This window comes from Sinocyclocheilus rhinocerous, unplaced genomic scaffold (assembly GCF_001515625.1).
Source record: "Sinocyclocheilus rhinocerous isolate Xijiao unplaced genomic scaffold, SAMN03320098_v1.1 scaffold8065, whole genome shotgun sequence".
Lineage (NCBI taxonomy): Eukaryota > Metazoa > Chordata > Actinopteri > Cypriniformes > Cyprinidae > Sinocyclocheilus > Sinocyclocheilus rhinocerous.
Genome location: NW_015627889.1, coordinates 86,712 through 102,711, shown reverse-complemented (window position 1 = coordinate 102,711; position 16,000 = coordinate 86,712). Strand labels below are relative to the sequence as shown.

The window sequence follows — 16,000 nt, the reverse complement described above, 5'->3', positions numbered from 1 at the left end:
TGTTAAAACCCCCTTAGCTGTTATAAATTCACGGCTTCACGGGGCTTATTGCTTTTATAAAACGGCTATTCCATATACGTAGTACGGTTTCACAAAATAAAACAGAGCAAATAAAGTGTAATGATATTAATAAAAACAGTATTCTTCCACCAAACAATGTAGTTCCTCAGAAACGGTTGTGGTTCCAACAAAGTGGTTGCCGAGCAACAGACAAACGTAAACAAAGGTGTATGTTTGTAGAGTAATTTACAACAGCTTCGTACACGGCTCAGCCAATCAGAATCAAGGACCGTAACTCTCTGTTTTATAAAAACAAATTTTACTTGCTACTTCATGTAAAGTATGTAAATTTAAAGCATCTTGTTTTGATTTTAATGTATTGTATTTTCTCTTTTATCTTGTTTGGTTTTATTTTATTGCATTGATCAAACTCCCATGTAACTGGCAGAAAATGTGTAAGCTTACTCTAGCTGGCATTGAAATTTCTACTACCTATCTACTACGATATTTGACAGATATCGAGAAGGAGAAACAGGGTTCGACCTGCGATGGGACGTCAGGCGGCGGCGGTGGTTCGGGGGGCACGGGGAGCGTCTCGGCCTCTCTCACCCCCGCCATCTGGGACAAAACCATCCCGTATGACGGCGAGACCTTCCACCTGGAGTACATGGACCTGGACGAGTTCCTGCTGGAGAACGAGATTCCCGTCACATTGGAGGAGGAGCTGAGCAAGTGTCCGCGACCCGGAGGCACACAGGCTTTATCTGCACCCTCCGACGAGCCGGCGACCGTCCCGCAGATGCCTGAGGAGGAACACGAGGACGACGAAGGGTCTGAGGACGACTCGCTCACTGTGAACATAGAGACGACAACAGGTGAGACATACAAGCACGTTTCATTGTTTTTGATCAACTAGAGACTGTAGCTCGAATAACTGGTTTCAAATCAGCTTCACAAATACTGTTTTTCGATAGCAGATGTTTGGGATGGGTGATGTGGAGGTTTCAATTGTTTGACGATATGGTAGAAGGTCTGTAGATGTCTTTAGTACGCCTCCACGTTTGACCGGGTTTTTGTCAAAAAGTTCTTATGAATCATTTGTTAGAGCTGCAACCTTGAGGTCAGGAACATGAGCGAACGCTTCACATTAGGAGGCCGGTAACATGCTCTGTTTATATGTGCGGTTTTCAGTCTGCATGGCTGCTTCTCGTTACATGTGACACAAAGCGTGCAGTAATGGTAAAGAACAGACGCGTCTCTGATCAAGGTGAGGAAGAGCTTGTGTGTAGTTTAGTTGTTTTTGGTCATTGAGTAACATCACAACTCGCTGTATTGATCTACTGTAGACCTCATCTGACGTGTGTCACAGGTTTGAATCCGCTTTAAATGTCTCTCATACAGTTTGTCAAAATATGATTTCTAAAGAAGCTTATATCTACCACAGAATTGAAAAAAAAAGACGTTTTTGCTTGCAAATATGAGTTTACATCTCAAATTTGGTCAGAATTCAGAATTGAGATAAAAATTTTGCAATTACTGTATTTGTTTTTATTCCGTGGCATGAAAAAGAGAATTTTGAGAAGCAAACTCGGAAATTCTGAGAAAAAAATTCTGAATTCCGAGATATGAACTCAGAATTTCAAGAAAAAAAAAAAAGTCAGAATTGTAAGATATAAATTCCAATATATAAACTGGCAGTTCTGAGAAAAAAAAGTCAGAATTGCGGGATAAAAATTCATAATTACAATTTTTTTTTCTGTGGCTTAAAGAAAAAAAAAACAGAATTGTGAGATAAAAAGTTGTAATTACTTTTTTGTATTCAACTCCCATCAAGATCCAAATAAAAAGAGAAAATTAAAATATGAATTATAAAACAGAGAGTTCCAGTCCTTGATTCTGAGTGGTTGAGCCACGTTCGAAGCTGTTGTAAATTACTCTACAAACATACACCTTTTGTTTACATTTGTGTTGCTCGGCAACCACTTTGTTGGAACCATAACCGTTTCTGAGGAACTACATTGTTTGGTGGAAGAATACTGTTTTTATTAATATCATTACACTTTATTTGCTCTGTTTTATTCTGTGAAACCTTACTACATATATGGAATAACCGTTTTATAAAAGCAATAAGCCCCGTGAAGCCATGGTTTACAGTGAATTTATAACAGCTCTGCTTCGCGTCGTACCTAACAACACCCCTTAGCTGTTATAAATTGACTGTAAACCACGGCTTCACGGGGCTTATTGCTTTATTATCTGGTTTATCTAAAAATAGGTATTAACACAAGGTACTTTATCTTGAAACATTTTGTAGTTGTTACTGTAATATGAGCGCTCATCTCTACATCAATCCATGCGGCTTGAACCTACAAACCATTCACTTACCAGTCAAAACACACAGTTAAACCAGCAGAAATTCAACTAGCAGCTGGTAGTTAGTTTGACACGCATGACAATCGCAGCTTCTGTTGAATCGCGATCTCGATTCCATTTCGATTTATCGTGCAGCCCTAGTCATGTGTTTAATCTGATGGTTATATTAGAGCAGCTGTACATCGCTCTGTTTATACCTTCCTAGAAGCCAAAGCTGGCCCCGACCGGGTGACGCCCACTCCGATCGACCCAGAGGAGATCGAGGTGAGCGTGGCCTTCCAGCCGGACCCCACGGATCTGGTGCTGTCCAGCGTTCCCGGAGGAGAGCTCTTCAATCCACGGAAACATCGCTTCTCTGTGGACGAGCTCAAACCACAGCCCATGATCAAGAAAGCCAAGAAAGTGTTTGTTCTTGAAGAGGCGAAGGTGAGACTGAACCCTTTGAGAACTTACCGAAAATATTCAGTCATTCAGAATGAGTTTATGAACAGAAACATCAGAAAACAGTAATATGGTCGCAAACCTGTGGCTCTCGTGACACGTTTGGACACCCGGGCCTGTCGCTCATCATCCAGGAAATGTATTTTAATGATAATGAATACAAATTTGATTCTTCGAAGTTAACATGCTGCTATTTAGCAATCATACTAGCAGCTCATACTGTCATGCTGCTGATCACTGGATGAACTTTAGTTGTTTGTCAGCTTCTTCTGATTGATCCGTCGTCTTGAAGTCAACATGAAGTACTCTTTGCAGTCCATTTTACTTGTGCTATGTGACTTTTCCAGATAAACTGGACAAAAAAATGTAGAGCAGGACTTTTTATCCATCACAAACTGATTTGATAATGTAAAGTTGGTATTTGGTACCAATATGGATCATATCATAATTGTTTTTATTTTTTAATTTAATTTATTTATTTTTTGAATAATGCACACCGATTAATTATTCACCATAAGACCTAAAACATGAATTGGGAAAATTAGGTTAATTATTATCATTAACTAAAAAACTAAACACATAAAAAATATTTTTGTTACTTCAAGTGGAATAAACGTTAAATGAAATAAAATATTTTAAAAGCTTATTTTATTTCAGCTAGTTGCCAAGGAAACATTTCTAATTTTTCTGAAGTTTAACATGTAGTACAAAAATAACTCAAATGTAAATAAAATTAATAGAAAACTATATAGATCTATTTTAATAATAATGACAAAAACTCAACAAAATAATAAAAAAAGGTCAAATTAAAATGAATAAAAATTAATTTAAAATATTAATAAAAATTATAATATTATGTCAATGATGCTAAAATAACACTAATATGTGTATACATCTTATGCAATAAACCTCAACTACATTGATTCTATACTCAAAACAAACAATTTCAGCAATTAGCTATTTTTATATTTTATTACATTGCTTGAAATACTTAATGGCATTGTAAATAATTTCTTTTATCATTGATTTGAAGCATAGAATTATTTGAAAGTCAGACCAAAAAACTAAGTTTGTAATGTTGTGATGCTCATTGTAGCTGGGTGGTATGGATTATGGCTTATTATAAAACGGATAGCTCCGGTCCTTGATTCTGACTGGTTGAGCCGCGTTCGAAGCTGTTGTAAATTACTCTACAAACATACACCTTTGTTTACGTTTGTCTGTTGCTCGGCAACCACTTTGTTGGAACCACAACTGATTCTGAGGAACTACATTGTTTGGTGCAAGAATACTGTTTTTATTAATATCATTACACTTTACCTGCTCTGTTTTATTTTGTGAAATCTTACTACATATATGGAATAACCGTTTTATAAAAGCAATAAGCCCCGTGAAGCCATGGTTTACAGTGAATTTATAACAGCTAAGGGGGTTTGGCTGTTATAACACGCCCCTTAGCTGTTATAAATTCACTGTAAACCACGGCATCTTGGGGCTTATTGCTTTATAATGCTTTAACAAAGACTTTTTAAAATCATTATAGGAAAAAAGTAAATACTTCGGGAACCAAGGCTGCTGAAAATGTAGATGGACACGTTGTATTGCACATGAATTTAAATTTAAAATGTAATCGCTGATGCTTTCTCGTAATACAGTTATTGTATGTTTTTGTTAATGTTACGACATGAAACGTAAAGTTAAATCTAAAGCTTGTTTAAGGGGCTTCATTAATGAGATGCTTGCGTTTCTCTGCAGGATGAGAAGTACTGGTCGTGGAGGAAGAAGAACAACATGGCGGCGAAGCGCTCGCGAGATGCCCGGCGTCTGAAAGAGAACCAGATCGCCGTCCGCTCCTCCTTCCTGGAGCGGGAAAACGCCGCGCTGAGACAGGAAGTGGCCGAGCTGCGCAAAGACTGCGGCCGCTGCAAGAAGATCATGCTGCTGTACGAGGCCAAATACGGCTTGCTGTGAGGGACACGCTTCAGTCTCCCTTATAATTCACACCGCAGTTACACAGCCGGGGATTGTGGGTAATGCGGCGCCGCGCGGGAGGTCGTGTTTTTAAGAGGACGTTTGAAGGGGCTAGAAGACACAAAACACATGATAACACAACATAACCTTTGACCTCCTCATACCTCATATTCTGCCCTCTCATTCGGTATGAAGACGAGATAAAGTGGCCGAATGGAGAAGTCGCACAGCTAGCGTTCAATCTTAGAGCGTTCGGCCGCGGAAAATGTGACTTTTTTTTTTTTTCCTTTTTTTCACAAGACTATTTTCAGCTAGTTTTAAGCCTGTTTTTTGCACTCGACACGTCGTTTATGTTTGTGTACGAGAGGTTTTTCGCAGAAAACAAGCGCATGACTTGATATGAAGCGATTATTTTCTTTATTCCACGAAAACGAGTGCACTTGAAGAGCAAGTGCGAATCGGACGGTCTGTGAAGGCGGAGTCTGTAAATATACGCTTGTATCCGTCCGCTAGTGTCGTCGTTCTTCCAGAATGACCTTACCATGTGAAAAGCGACACTTCTGTCATGCAGATTAACTCTATAGCGACTGTGCTTCGTTCAAACGCATCTTCACGGCAGTTAAGCGGGCGCTTATTGTAACGCGAGCGTCTGCGTTGGAGTTTAACTGTGAGTGACTGATCAACTGAATCTGGTTTGTTTTCAGGGTTTAATCCAGGGCAATAACGTGCGATGCATCTTTACCTCAGATTAGATGTTTCTGATGAGTGTTTTTTTTTATTTAAAACTTTTTTTTTGTCGGGCAGCTCAGCATCCGTTAAAACACAAGCGTAATGAATTTCTATGTAAAAAAAAAAAATTTTTTTTTAATTCTTGCCAATGACTGATTCATTTTTGCATTTTTAATGAATTATTATAATAATAATAATTATGCATTTTAGATAAATTGTTGCATTGGTAAAACCATTGTGGCGTGAGCGTGATTTATTCCAGTCGATGACATTAGCGTAAGCAGCACTAGAGTCTCACGTTTATCGTTGGTTTTCTTGACGTTTAGTGTATTTAAAAACGCAGAAGTAATAATGTGCTTCCAGTGTTTATGGATTTTGATAGATTACACTTATCATGGTTTGTTTTCAGTGCTCAAAAAAATTCATGAACACCACAAAGTGTGCTTACAATTTTAGTTTATATATGTATTTTTAACAGATCATGTTTTTTACAATTAGATAATAGATAATATAGATATAGATAATGTCAACAAAATAACCATCTAAAATCTATACATTTCACTGTTGTAGTATATAAACCCCATAACATTTTCCTGAGATGTTGATTTATGGCAAACAATTTGTCAATTAGTCCGATTTAAATGATAATTACACAATATTATCATATTTCCATTAGGGTGTTACATTTGATCACTAAATTAATGTCAGCCATTTTTGAAGACCAAGGAGAGGGCGTGGTCACGGTGAAACATCCAATCATTTGGTATCTCTGAAAAGCCCTGAATGTGCTCTGTACAGGACATCCAGACTTAAAACTGTGACATCGAACGTCTCAGAAATCGCTAAAACATAATGTCCCCTACAGTGGACAAAACTCCATAGCTGGTAGTCAGGAGGTTAAAAAACTAATTTCTTTAAAAAAAAAACAACTTGCTCTTCAGGTAAATCTCACAAAACTTTAACATGTCTGGATCATATTTGTAGGAGTTTTCAAAATGAGTGGGGGGAAAAATGGTTTACTTTAAAATGAACATATTTTACTACTAAATAAATAAGCTTCGTTCAGCTTTATTCCCAGCTGCAGGTGTTCGTACAGCTGCATGAGAACAGTGAGGTTACAACACACATTTTAATTAGGTGCTTATAGTGTCAAAAAACAAAGACAACGACCTAAGAAAAAAGAAAAAACGATTCGGCTGGACATTCAGACAGTTTCCAGTCCCATCTAATTGATTCTTAAACTCTTTGGATACGAATTAAACAAAACTTTGTCTTGTAATGTTTATCTCAAATCACTTCCATTTAAATTGATTAAATCACCCTCCATTTAAAGAAACCGTTTTGCTTTACAAACCTGAAAGATTTGGATTTATTTTATTGGGAACGGTGTCCTTTTGTTTTGTATTACATTGCAATGCTATCATAATTTTTTTTTTTTTTTAATTACTGAGAACTTCAGACTGTTTCCCAATAGACAGGAAAGACATGAACAAAATGATTAAAGGATATTTGCATTTTTGTGCATTTAAGGGTCAATAATATTGTTAATGTAAGAGAAACCTACACTGACTAAGGAGCTAAACATTTTGGTTTTGAACATTTAGGATGATATGAGGTTTATGTACCATCATGCTTTGGAATACTTACAGTTTATGAAACCTTAAATGTTATATTAAAACATTAAGAAATCAAACATACCGTCAAAATCCTCCAATAAACAGGAGAAACATCAAACCAAAACCTACCCAGCTTAAAAAGAATGACGTCTGCAGAAGGTACGATGCACGGTCACCACTTTGTTAAACATTTTATTAGTCATTTCATCTTGCATATATATTCATATAGTTATTTCTGAAAAAATAACTTCAGCACGTAAGAAACTAAACAAAAGATCTTCAACATAAGAAATATATACATATTCATGTCATAGTCGTATATATATCTCTTAATTTGCTTTATAAATGCCGTAGAGAACTCTTTTGAAAAAACACACGAAAAAAAATATAGAAAAATTGTAAATAAATTACAAACAAATGTAAAAATACACCCAGTCGTAGCATTTATAGAGAAATCTAAACCCCGCCCACCCCAAATGAAACCAATGGAAATGACTGAATATTCATGAAGCTGACTTTCACATTTCAAATATCGAGGAGGGACATCACAACAACGGTCTCACCCAAACATCTCACCAAAATGTTTTTAATACAATCTTTAAACTACATTTCCAAGCTATAGTTCAGACATAATTGGCCATTAAAGGGCGAGTAAAGGACCTTTAGCATCTAGCATATAGCGTTTACTGTGAGGCATTACAGGAGTTCCCAAAGATCCGGTGCGTAAAGTGCAATGCAGCTGGACGGGACGGAACGGAATGCTGAGGGGGAAGTGATGTCAATAAAGGAAGCCAGCATTGGCTCCTACCTTCAAGAAGATTCTAGAACGCCAGCCTCCATCCTAGCTCAAAACGTTTCACAAAACACAGCCACTGCAGTCAGAATATATGAGGTAACATTCAGAGTCCTAGAGTGGAGTATACAAAGTGCAATTTTCACTGTAGCATCTCTTCCAAACCACCACTTACGACCTCAGGAACGTAAAAATAACAGCGTTAAATTCAACATGCGTCTCGGTGCCGGCGAGCTATTCGGAGTGTCTCCACACCAATGATCTTTAATCTCGTGTCCTACCCCATTCAAAGACATTCGGTGGTTAATCAAAACCTCCAACGGTTACCTTCACGCACTTCTGACCGGGAACCCAAGTGTGAAACCAATCGGACTCGCGCAACAATCCTGCAATCAATCATTCTGCCGGTTTGTCTTGTGTGTCTGAACTTACGAGATCTGCGAGAACGAAAACATGCATCAATTCTCAATGTGACTCACTAGAAATGGGTTTAAACACTGGCTGGTTTCATCAGGATATGACTTAATGTGTTCAAACGGAACAGGAGAATCCTAAAGCTAAACCAACGTAGTAGACGTGAGCTGCCTCTTAATCATCAGCTCAAGAGCGTGAGACCCATGTCGGTTCAGAGAACATGTCATGAAATTACCATAAATCCTCAATTATGACCACTGAGGTGTGACCAAACTGTTAACGTGGCTGTAATCTCCAGAGCGTTATATTTCTGAACATAAACACCATCCAAAAATCCATTTTAGACCTCTAGAATCTTCTGTAAGAATATTAGCTTTTTTCCCCCCAGAGTCAATTTTAAAAAGTAGCATTAATCAAAGCAGATTAGAGAGACAAACATTTGGGAAATAAAGTGACTCATTACTGAAAACAACAAACGCAAAAACACCTGTGCAACAGGAGGTTGGTTACTCCAAGAGATAGTCAATTCATAATAAAATAAACAACATCATGGAACGAGAAACAAATGAACGGAAAAAAAACAATCACAAGTAATACTCAATTAGTAGTCATAATACTCTTAATTTATCATGGTGGTAGTAACAATGATTCATGGAGGGAAAAAAATGTCCTCAAGGAAAGTGTTTCAGCACTGGGATCTCTTCAACTGAGACTTTAATTGGCCAACACCACAGGTTGGAAGGCCTGGCCGGAATACTGCAGGTTGTATCCGAGTCCTTCCACGAATGGAGGTTTATCTATGAAGGAAATTCCACTGTTGCCTCCAATGATTCCCACAGCCTGTCCTGGTTGTGGACTGGAGAATGGATCGAAGGAGGCGTGTGGGTGTGGAGCCTGGAACGGCGGACCTTCGGCGTCAAAGTAGATGGGCCTCTGGGAAGCGGGAAACACAAACTCTTTGGCATTAGGAGACAATTGGCTTGGGATGGGTCCAGCTAGAGAGTGCATGGAGAGGGAAAGGGGTTTGTGCTTGACCAGCCCCGGGGGGGAGATGGTGCTTGGGGAGCGCGTGATCATCCTCTGTTGCGGAGCTGTGACGACACCAGAACCGGAGGCAACTCCAGGGTTCCCGCACTTCTTCATCTTGGTGGAGCCAAATTTGGTGGCGGCGAAGCTGGCTGTGGTGAAGGTGATCGGCTGAGGTGTGGGCCGCGAGTTGGGTGTAGAGTACAAAAGGCTGGTGCTTGGTGGCGATGGGGTGGATGTGTTGGAGGAATGAGCGCTGGGATTGGTGGGAGTGCTGGGAGCGGCGTAACCGAACAGTGGGCAAGATGAGGTAGAAAGAGGAGTTGGCGAACTGGAGAGCGACGGTAGCATAACCGGCGACACCTGGCCACCGATGGGCACGAAGACCTGAGCCTCTGGGTTAAAGCCCAGACTCTTGACATCCTCGAACTCCACATCTCCTTTGAGAGCGACGTCGGAACTTTCGGCATCGCCCCCTAAACCTGGTGGATCCTCCGTGTAGAGGACTTTCACGGCACCCTTCTCCCCAATCTGGTAGGACACTTCATAAGGATCGATCCAAATGCTGAGCTCGGGGGGAACGTTGGCGCGGACTTCCTCTGTGTCCAGACCGCTTCTCCTGGCTGCCAGCTCCACCACAGGATCCCTGGGAGCTCCCAGATGCAGGCAGCGGAAGGCAGAACCACGTAAAGGAGCTTCAGGGTACCAATGCCCTTCGAAGCGGGACATCAGGATACGCTCCAACTCCTCACCAAACAGATCTGCCCTACGGCGCGGGAGCTTGTTGTACAAGTAGGACACGATGAAGTTCAACGCAACTTTAACTTCCAGATGCATGATGAATTTGATTATGTGTTGAAAGTTCCTTCAGTTATACAGAGATTAACGGCTGTCCTATCATCACTTGCAAATATCAAGGTGAAAGTCTTTAGTCTTTGCCTTAAACGTCAATTTAAAAGCAAGGGCCTCTGATTTTGGATTTTTGCTCAGAAATTGCTTAAAAGTGATTGTCAGAGACCAGTTGATCTTTAAAAACCTTCACCCTGAAGCACTGATGTATGAAGACCGGACAGCAGCTTTCCAAGATCCAGTTTCGTCAAAGCCTCTAGAAAGACAAAGACAGACCAGTTAAACAGAATATTAATACGCAGTTCATTGACTGTCTGTGTGCAGGTTTCTTTGTTTCAACAGATGCTGAGGCCAAGGTACCAATCCGTGATTATCTTCATGAAATCCCTCATCTGTCCCTCTGGCTAAAGCACTTAGGATTACATGTGCTAAGAGAGGAAAATTTGCCACCAAATGCATCCCATCCACTCACACTAGCTCAAAGAAACACTAAGAGGGAATGTTCTACAAGGATATATATTATATTACTTCAAGCCCAGTGAATGTCATTTTTGTCCCAATAGTGGAAAAGGCATCACTTTTGACTGTGCCAGAGTATACACTTTACAGGACGTAACAAACCAAAGGTTTGTGGTTTATAGTTTACCTGCACATTAAACGGAGATGGGAGAAAGCATGTAATTTTTAAAATGACACCTAAAATGACATCACGTACACTTACTGTAATACATTCTACCGAAATCAGCAAAATATCATATTGTGCATTTCGAGTTTTAAACCATCTGAGGGGAAACCTTGTAAACCGTTGATAAAATGGTGCTGTTGAAGGCAGGAGGTAAAAACTACACCTCCCGGCATGCACCACGCCGCCGCCTTTGACGTCATCACCGCGCGTGAGAATGTTGATGTGACGCCTTCGCATTTTCAAAACACTGATAAGCTCCGTTAAAGCCAGTTTTATAAATGCACAGCCCTTGTAAGATTTATAAGAGAGGCGGATCCGCGTTGAGCTGCAGCAACATTTGATGACAGTGACTGCTGGTAAAGGTCACGAAACGGATGATTCTTCAGAAAAGAGACGCGTTAAATAGTGCGCTTAAACGCAGATAAATACCAGCACTGTTGTTTCATCATGCAGCCATTAAATTCAAAACGCGGTTTAGATATATGGACATAGATGTTAGGTGATTTGACATTTTCCTTGTGCAATTATCTTATAAATAAATCTAATCTCTGTTCGAGATTTTATGCTGTCATTTAATATGTTGAAATTACTAATTGACAAACTAAACTAAACGAGCAGTGTATCCATCTGAAAAATTCATGTCGTGATTTCAATGTCACTCAATGTCAGAGTTTGATCAAATGCCACAAACATAAACAGCTACATTTAAGCGACTGACAGAATATTCATTCCGTTACAATTATCCACAAGCCTGAATGTTTGTTTACACTCCCATCACACACTCCCATCACACATTACACCAGCTTCATCAAAACACAAACAAATGTCTCAATCTTGACTTTATAATGTTTAACATATAATAAACAATTTAACCAAACACTATTATCCAACACAACACAGTGAAACATAATAATAGTGTTGCATGACAATAGAAACAACTGAAGCAGATGGGATGTTCGTGGCATAAAGAAACTTAATTTATTTGAAGAAAACTTAATTATCCAACTCCAAAACTAGCCAGAGAGTTTCAATGCAAAACCACAAATCCTGACACTCGGATATAAAATGAGCTTCTAATGTCCAGCAGCTGTTAGACGCTGAGAGCAGAGAAATAATCAGCTTTTGCAAACCTTTGGCCTTGCCTCAGCACACCATTAAAGCCAAGGACATCTGTGCAAACACGCATTCATCAAGAACTCAAACAGGGTTGCATGCAAATAGTATCAATTAGCGACATATTATTGTATCTTTAGAGTTGTTATTTCGTGACAATCTAAAATGGACGACAACGCATCACTCATTTAAAAAAAACAAAGATTGAATATGTACGTTCAACATCAAGTCCAGCACCCATATATTCTGCTGTCATTCTGATGAAAACTGTTGGTTATTTAAATAGAAATGAATCAAGTACTTACTGATTGAAAGCTCGGTTTCTTTCCTGCACTTATTATTTCCATTAATTACACAAATATTAGTAATTATTCGTGCTTGAGGCGTTGAAGAAATCCTTCACAGAGAACCGCTGCCTTGCGTTGCGTTTTGACTGAAACGCACTTTTATTTTGCTTAATTTTAGGTTTAATTCATGTCCCTGCTCCCGCACGCGCCCGTGGAAACTTCGGTTTGGCAGCCTCGCGCATTTATATCGCTCCGCCCTGCGCTATGACGCGTTTTCAGCTGGAACTACTTACTGATTAGATCTTGCGCAATAATTCAACCCTTCCAGATGGGTAAACGGTCACTAGTGTGTTAAAACGCTCTAAACTAATTTAAACTTGATAAAAAATTATATAATACTCGATTTTACAGGCGAATAAAGCAGTGTTTGCTTTTAATACTATAGTATGTTATTATCCATAATGTTAAAATCATGCTGATTTGACATTTTAGAGGCATGTTTATTCACTTCGTCTCTAATTAATCTGGCGAAATAATGTTTCCATATGCGAGGCTGTGCTGCAGAAGGCTAAAAATAAAAGATGTCATAGCAACAATGCAGCCATTGGCTGGCGCGAGCTGGTGGCGTGGTGACGTAGGTTCAGCGCGTAACAACGTGCATGATGGGAATTGGAGTTTCCAGACAACATAACGAAGCAATGAGAGCTTTTGGGGTAATTAAAAAAAAAAATATATATATATATGAAATTAAAAACAAATTAAATGCAACTTGACGTCAACCTAAAGACCCAAACACAAATAATTAGGTCAAAAGAAAACTATCTTGTCATTTTTGGTCAGTACTCTTTACTGGCTTTTGGGATAGGCCTATGTTCCCCTCAGAAATTAGATTTGATTTTTGAGAATTAGTATATGACGTAGTTTAATAAAAATAATTTAGGATTATGTCTTAGGAATTTATTACTTGTAAAAATGAACTCTTTCACATTTTCTCATCCATTACGCAAAGAGAATGTCAGATATGGTTTAACATCAACACGACACATCTGATATTTAACCTTACGTCTCGTAATTTTTACTATAAGACAGCGTGTCCCCATCTAAACATCTTATTTCAGTCCAAATGTTCGCATGCTTGCTAAAACATATCTGTTGTAAAATTGACATTTTAATGGCTTTTATATGCAGGTGCTGCGCTGAACTAAACTAAACGTCTCAACATTTACACAGCCTCTGATTTATTTCTGACAGACCAAACTGTTACTAAACATTTTCTCAGCAATGCCCGATGCAAAATATACTGCATGCTGGATGAACTGTGAGCAGCTGTTTTGAACATCAGTGGACTGCAGATGTCTCTGCTGCATATTCATCTCTGAAAAGTGAAAATCAGGTGTGTAAACAAAGCATTAGCCTAAAGACCAGACAGGGAAGACATTTAGGTATGATGCTTATAAAATGGCAGTCACATTGTCTTAAAAGTCTTAAATATTATGATGGAAATCTCTTTATTAAATTGTATTAACTCATTTCAGTTTTTAAACTAACTGGACTTTTAATATCCCTTCAATCTTAGAACTAAACCCCCCTCAATAAAACACAAGGAACATAATAACTAAGGGCATATAGGAGATGATTCATATATTTTTAGTCTCAGGTGTCTCAGTTTAAAATTCAAATGTAAACACACATTCGATTTTAGTCATTATTCTTTGAACAGAGAACTAAACGCTGAATTTGAACACATGAAATATGCAATACACGAATATTAAATGTAAATATTAATATAACTGATTTGCAAGTGTCATGTTCCTTATTATTTTCTGACATTATTTGGAACTTGACGGACACCAAACAATTATGCATAATTGATGAATTATCAGTCTGACGCACTTGAGTTCAAAACAAAATATAAATCTTTGTATATATAAACAGAAAATATATATTTGATCTTTTAATGTAAGATTAATTAATATTAGTTTATATGATTTTTTTTTGCAAGTGTTTATATAATTTGCAACGGACAACAACATTTACAAGCATAAAAGACAAAAAACAACATTCTAAAAAAAATTGAAATTCTGACATAAATTAAAGCGTATTATATTTTTTCATAAGTATTACACCACAAAATAGTGCTACAAGCAATTTAGCTTTTAATTCTTAAAAAGAACGTAAATGTATCAACATCACGTGACGTCAGTGCCGTAAAGCGCCAGCGGCTGTCGTGATTCGGCACATGTGTAGCTGTAGCTGTTGTCATTCGGTGAGCTCGAATCATGAGCGATTTTGGGTTATTAATGGTGTAAATGTATGACTTAAACCGGAGCAGCTGGATAACATCTGTCTGCACACAAACACGGGCTCCTGAGGCTTCGTCGGGACGGAGAGGTAACTTAATATGACAGAAAACCTGCAGCAGATAATCTCATCACAGAGCCTGAAAGAGTGACAGATTCATAGATCAGTAGCTAATAGATGTGTATCGAGCTCTAGCAGTAGATACGCTCAGTCTTTGTAAGATCTCGGATGTCTAGCAGCTCGCAGCGCGTCGTGTAGTCCGGCTTCCGCGTGTTCAGAGTTCGGCTCGGGTCTGGTTCTGGTTCTGGTTCAGGTTCAGTATGTTTGTGCTGGTGGAGATGGTGGACACGGTCCGGATTCCGCCCTGGAGTTTCCATCGGCAGCTGAACGAAGCGATCGCCGAAGAACTCAACAAGAAACTCGCCAACAAGGTGAGCAGAGAGAATCCGACATGAAGATGTGTGTTTGTCATCATGCTGAAGATTGCTCAACCCTTTATTGTGCTTATCTGTCTACATTAAATCAAATGCTTCATGAATATACATATGCATGTATAGAATATATATATATATATATATATATACACACACACACACACACATTATATTAATTATGTATACATGAATACCAGAATGCAATTTTCAAAATTTTCTTCTACTCACCAAGACTGCATGTATTTGACCAAAACTATTGTCAAAAACAATAATATTAAGTATTATTATGATATAAAGCAGCCATCATAACCACCATAAAGCTTAAGATTGGCGCATTATTTAAAGTATTTGAGAATTGTAATTTAATAACTTTTATTATTATTATTACAAATTTGCTGCTAGATAACTTGTCTTAGCAAGTCCAGTGTTTTTGTCCAATGTTTTGACAGATAATTAACATTGCATACAATATAAAAATCCACTTTATTAGTCATAAAATGTTTTCTCACTCAATATTGTTTTTAATAATATATTAATTATTAAAGGGGTGGTTGATTGCGATTTCACTTTTTTAAGGTTAGTTAGTGTGTAATGTTGCTGTTTGAGCATAAACAATATCTGCAAAGTTACGAAGCTGAAAGTTCAATGCAAACGGAGATATCGTCTTTTAAAATTCTGGCAGTTTAATGCCTACAAAAACGGCTGGTAGGGACTACAACAAGTTACTTCCCGGGTTCGTGACATCACAAACCCAGATAAACCCCGCCCTCGGGAAAAGGCAGCAAAGGGGGCGAGGCCTGCACTGCTTTAGAGAAGAGGAAGAGAAAACTAGAGGTGCACGTGAAAATCTGTTCATATATGAATCTGTCTTCTGTCTTCTTATGATTCTAATGGATTCACAAGTTTCAAAAACAATGTTCTAAAGCAGCGGCAGCTTAATAGTGTTCCTCGCGTTCCCCTGCTCTGCA

The 16,000-nt window shown here is 38.5% G+C and overlaps 3 protein-coding genes across 3 annotated transcripts in view; 2 read left to right on the top strand and 1 right to left on the bottom strand.

The window, feature by feature from the left end:
* Window positions 1-6,013, top strand: part of LOC107734734 (thyrotroph embryonic factor-like) — a 9,411-nt gene extending 3,398 nt beyond the window's left edge. The window contains exons 2-4 of the mRNA XM_016546681.1: window positions 516-875; window positions 2,579-2,799; window positions 4,570-6,013. Coding sequence (XP_016402167.1) covers window positions 516-875; window positions 2,579-2,799; window positions 4,570-4,785 — 797 coding nt within the window. The 3' untranslated portion in view covers window positions 4,786-6,013. The remainder of the gene's footprint in view (window positions 1-515; window positions 876-2,578; window positions 2,800-4,569) is intronic.
* A 1,386-nt stretch (window positions 6,014-7,399) lies between these two features.
* On the bottom strand, window positions 7,400-12,542 carry LOC107734722 (protein Tob2-like). The gene is made up of 2 exons (XM_016546675.1): window positions 12,316-12,542; window positions 7,400-10,468 (listed from the first exon to the last, which is right to left on the bottom strand). The coding sequence occupies exon 2, from the start codon at window positions 10,198-10,200 to the stop codon at window positions 9,052-9,054; it is 1,149 nt and encodes a 382-aa protein (XP_016402161.1). The 5' UTR covers window positions 10,201-10,468; window positions 12,316-12,542; the 3' UTR covers window positions 7,400-9,051.
* A 1,892-nt stretch (window positions 12,543-14,434) lies between these two features.
* Window positions 14,435-16,000, top strand: part of LOC107734710 (DNA-directed RNA polymerase III subunit RPC8) — a 7,519-nt gene continuing 5,953 nt past the window's right edge. The window contains exon 1 of the mRNA XM_016546668.1: window positions 14,435-15,029. Within this exon, the coding sequence (XP_016402154.1) occupies window positions 14,919-15,029 (111 nt within the window). The 5' untranslated portion in view covers window positions 14,435-14,918. The remainder of the gene's footprint in view (window positions 15,030-16,000) is intronic.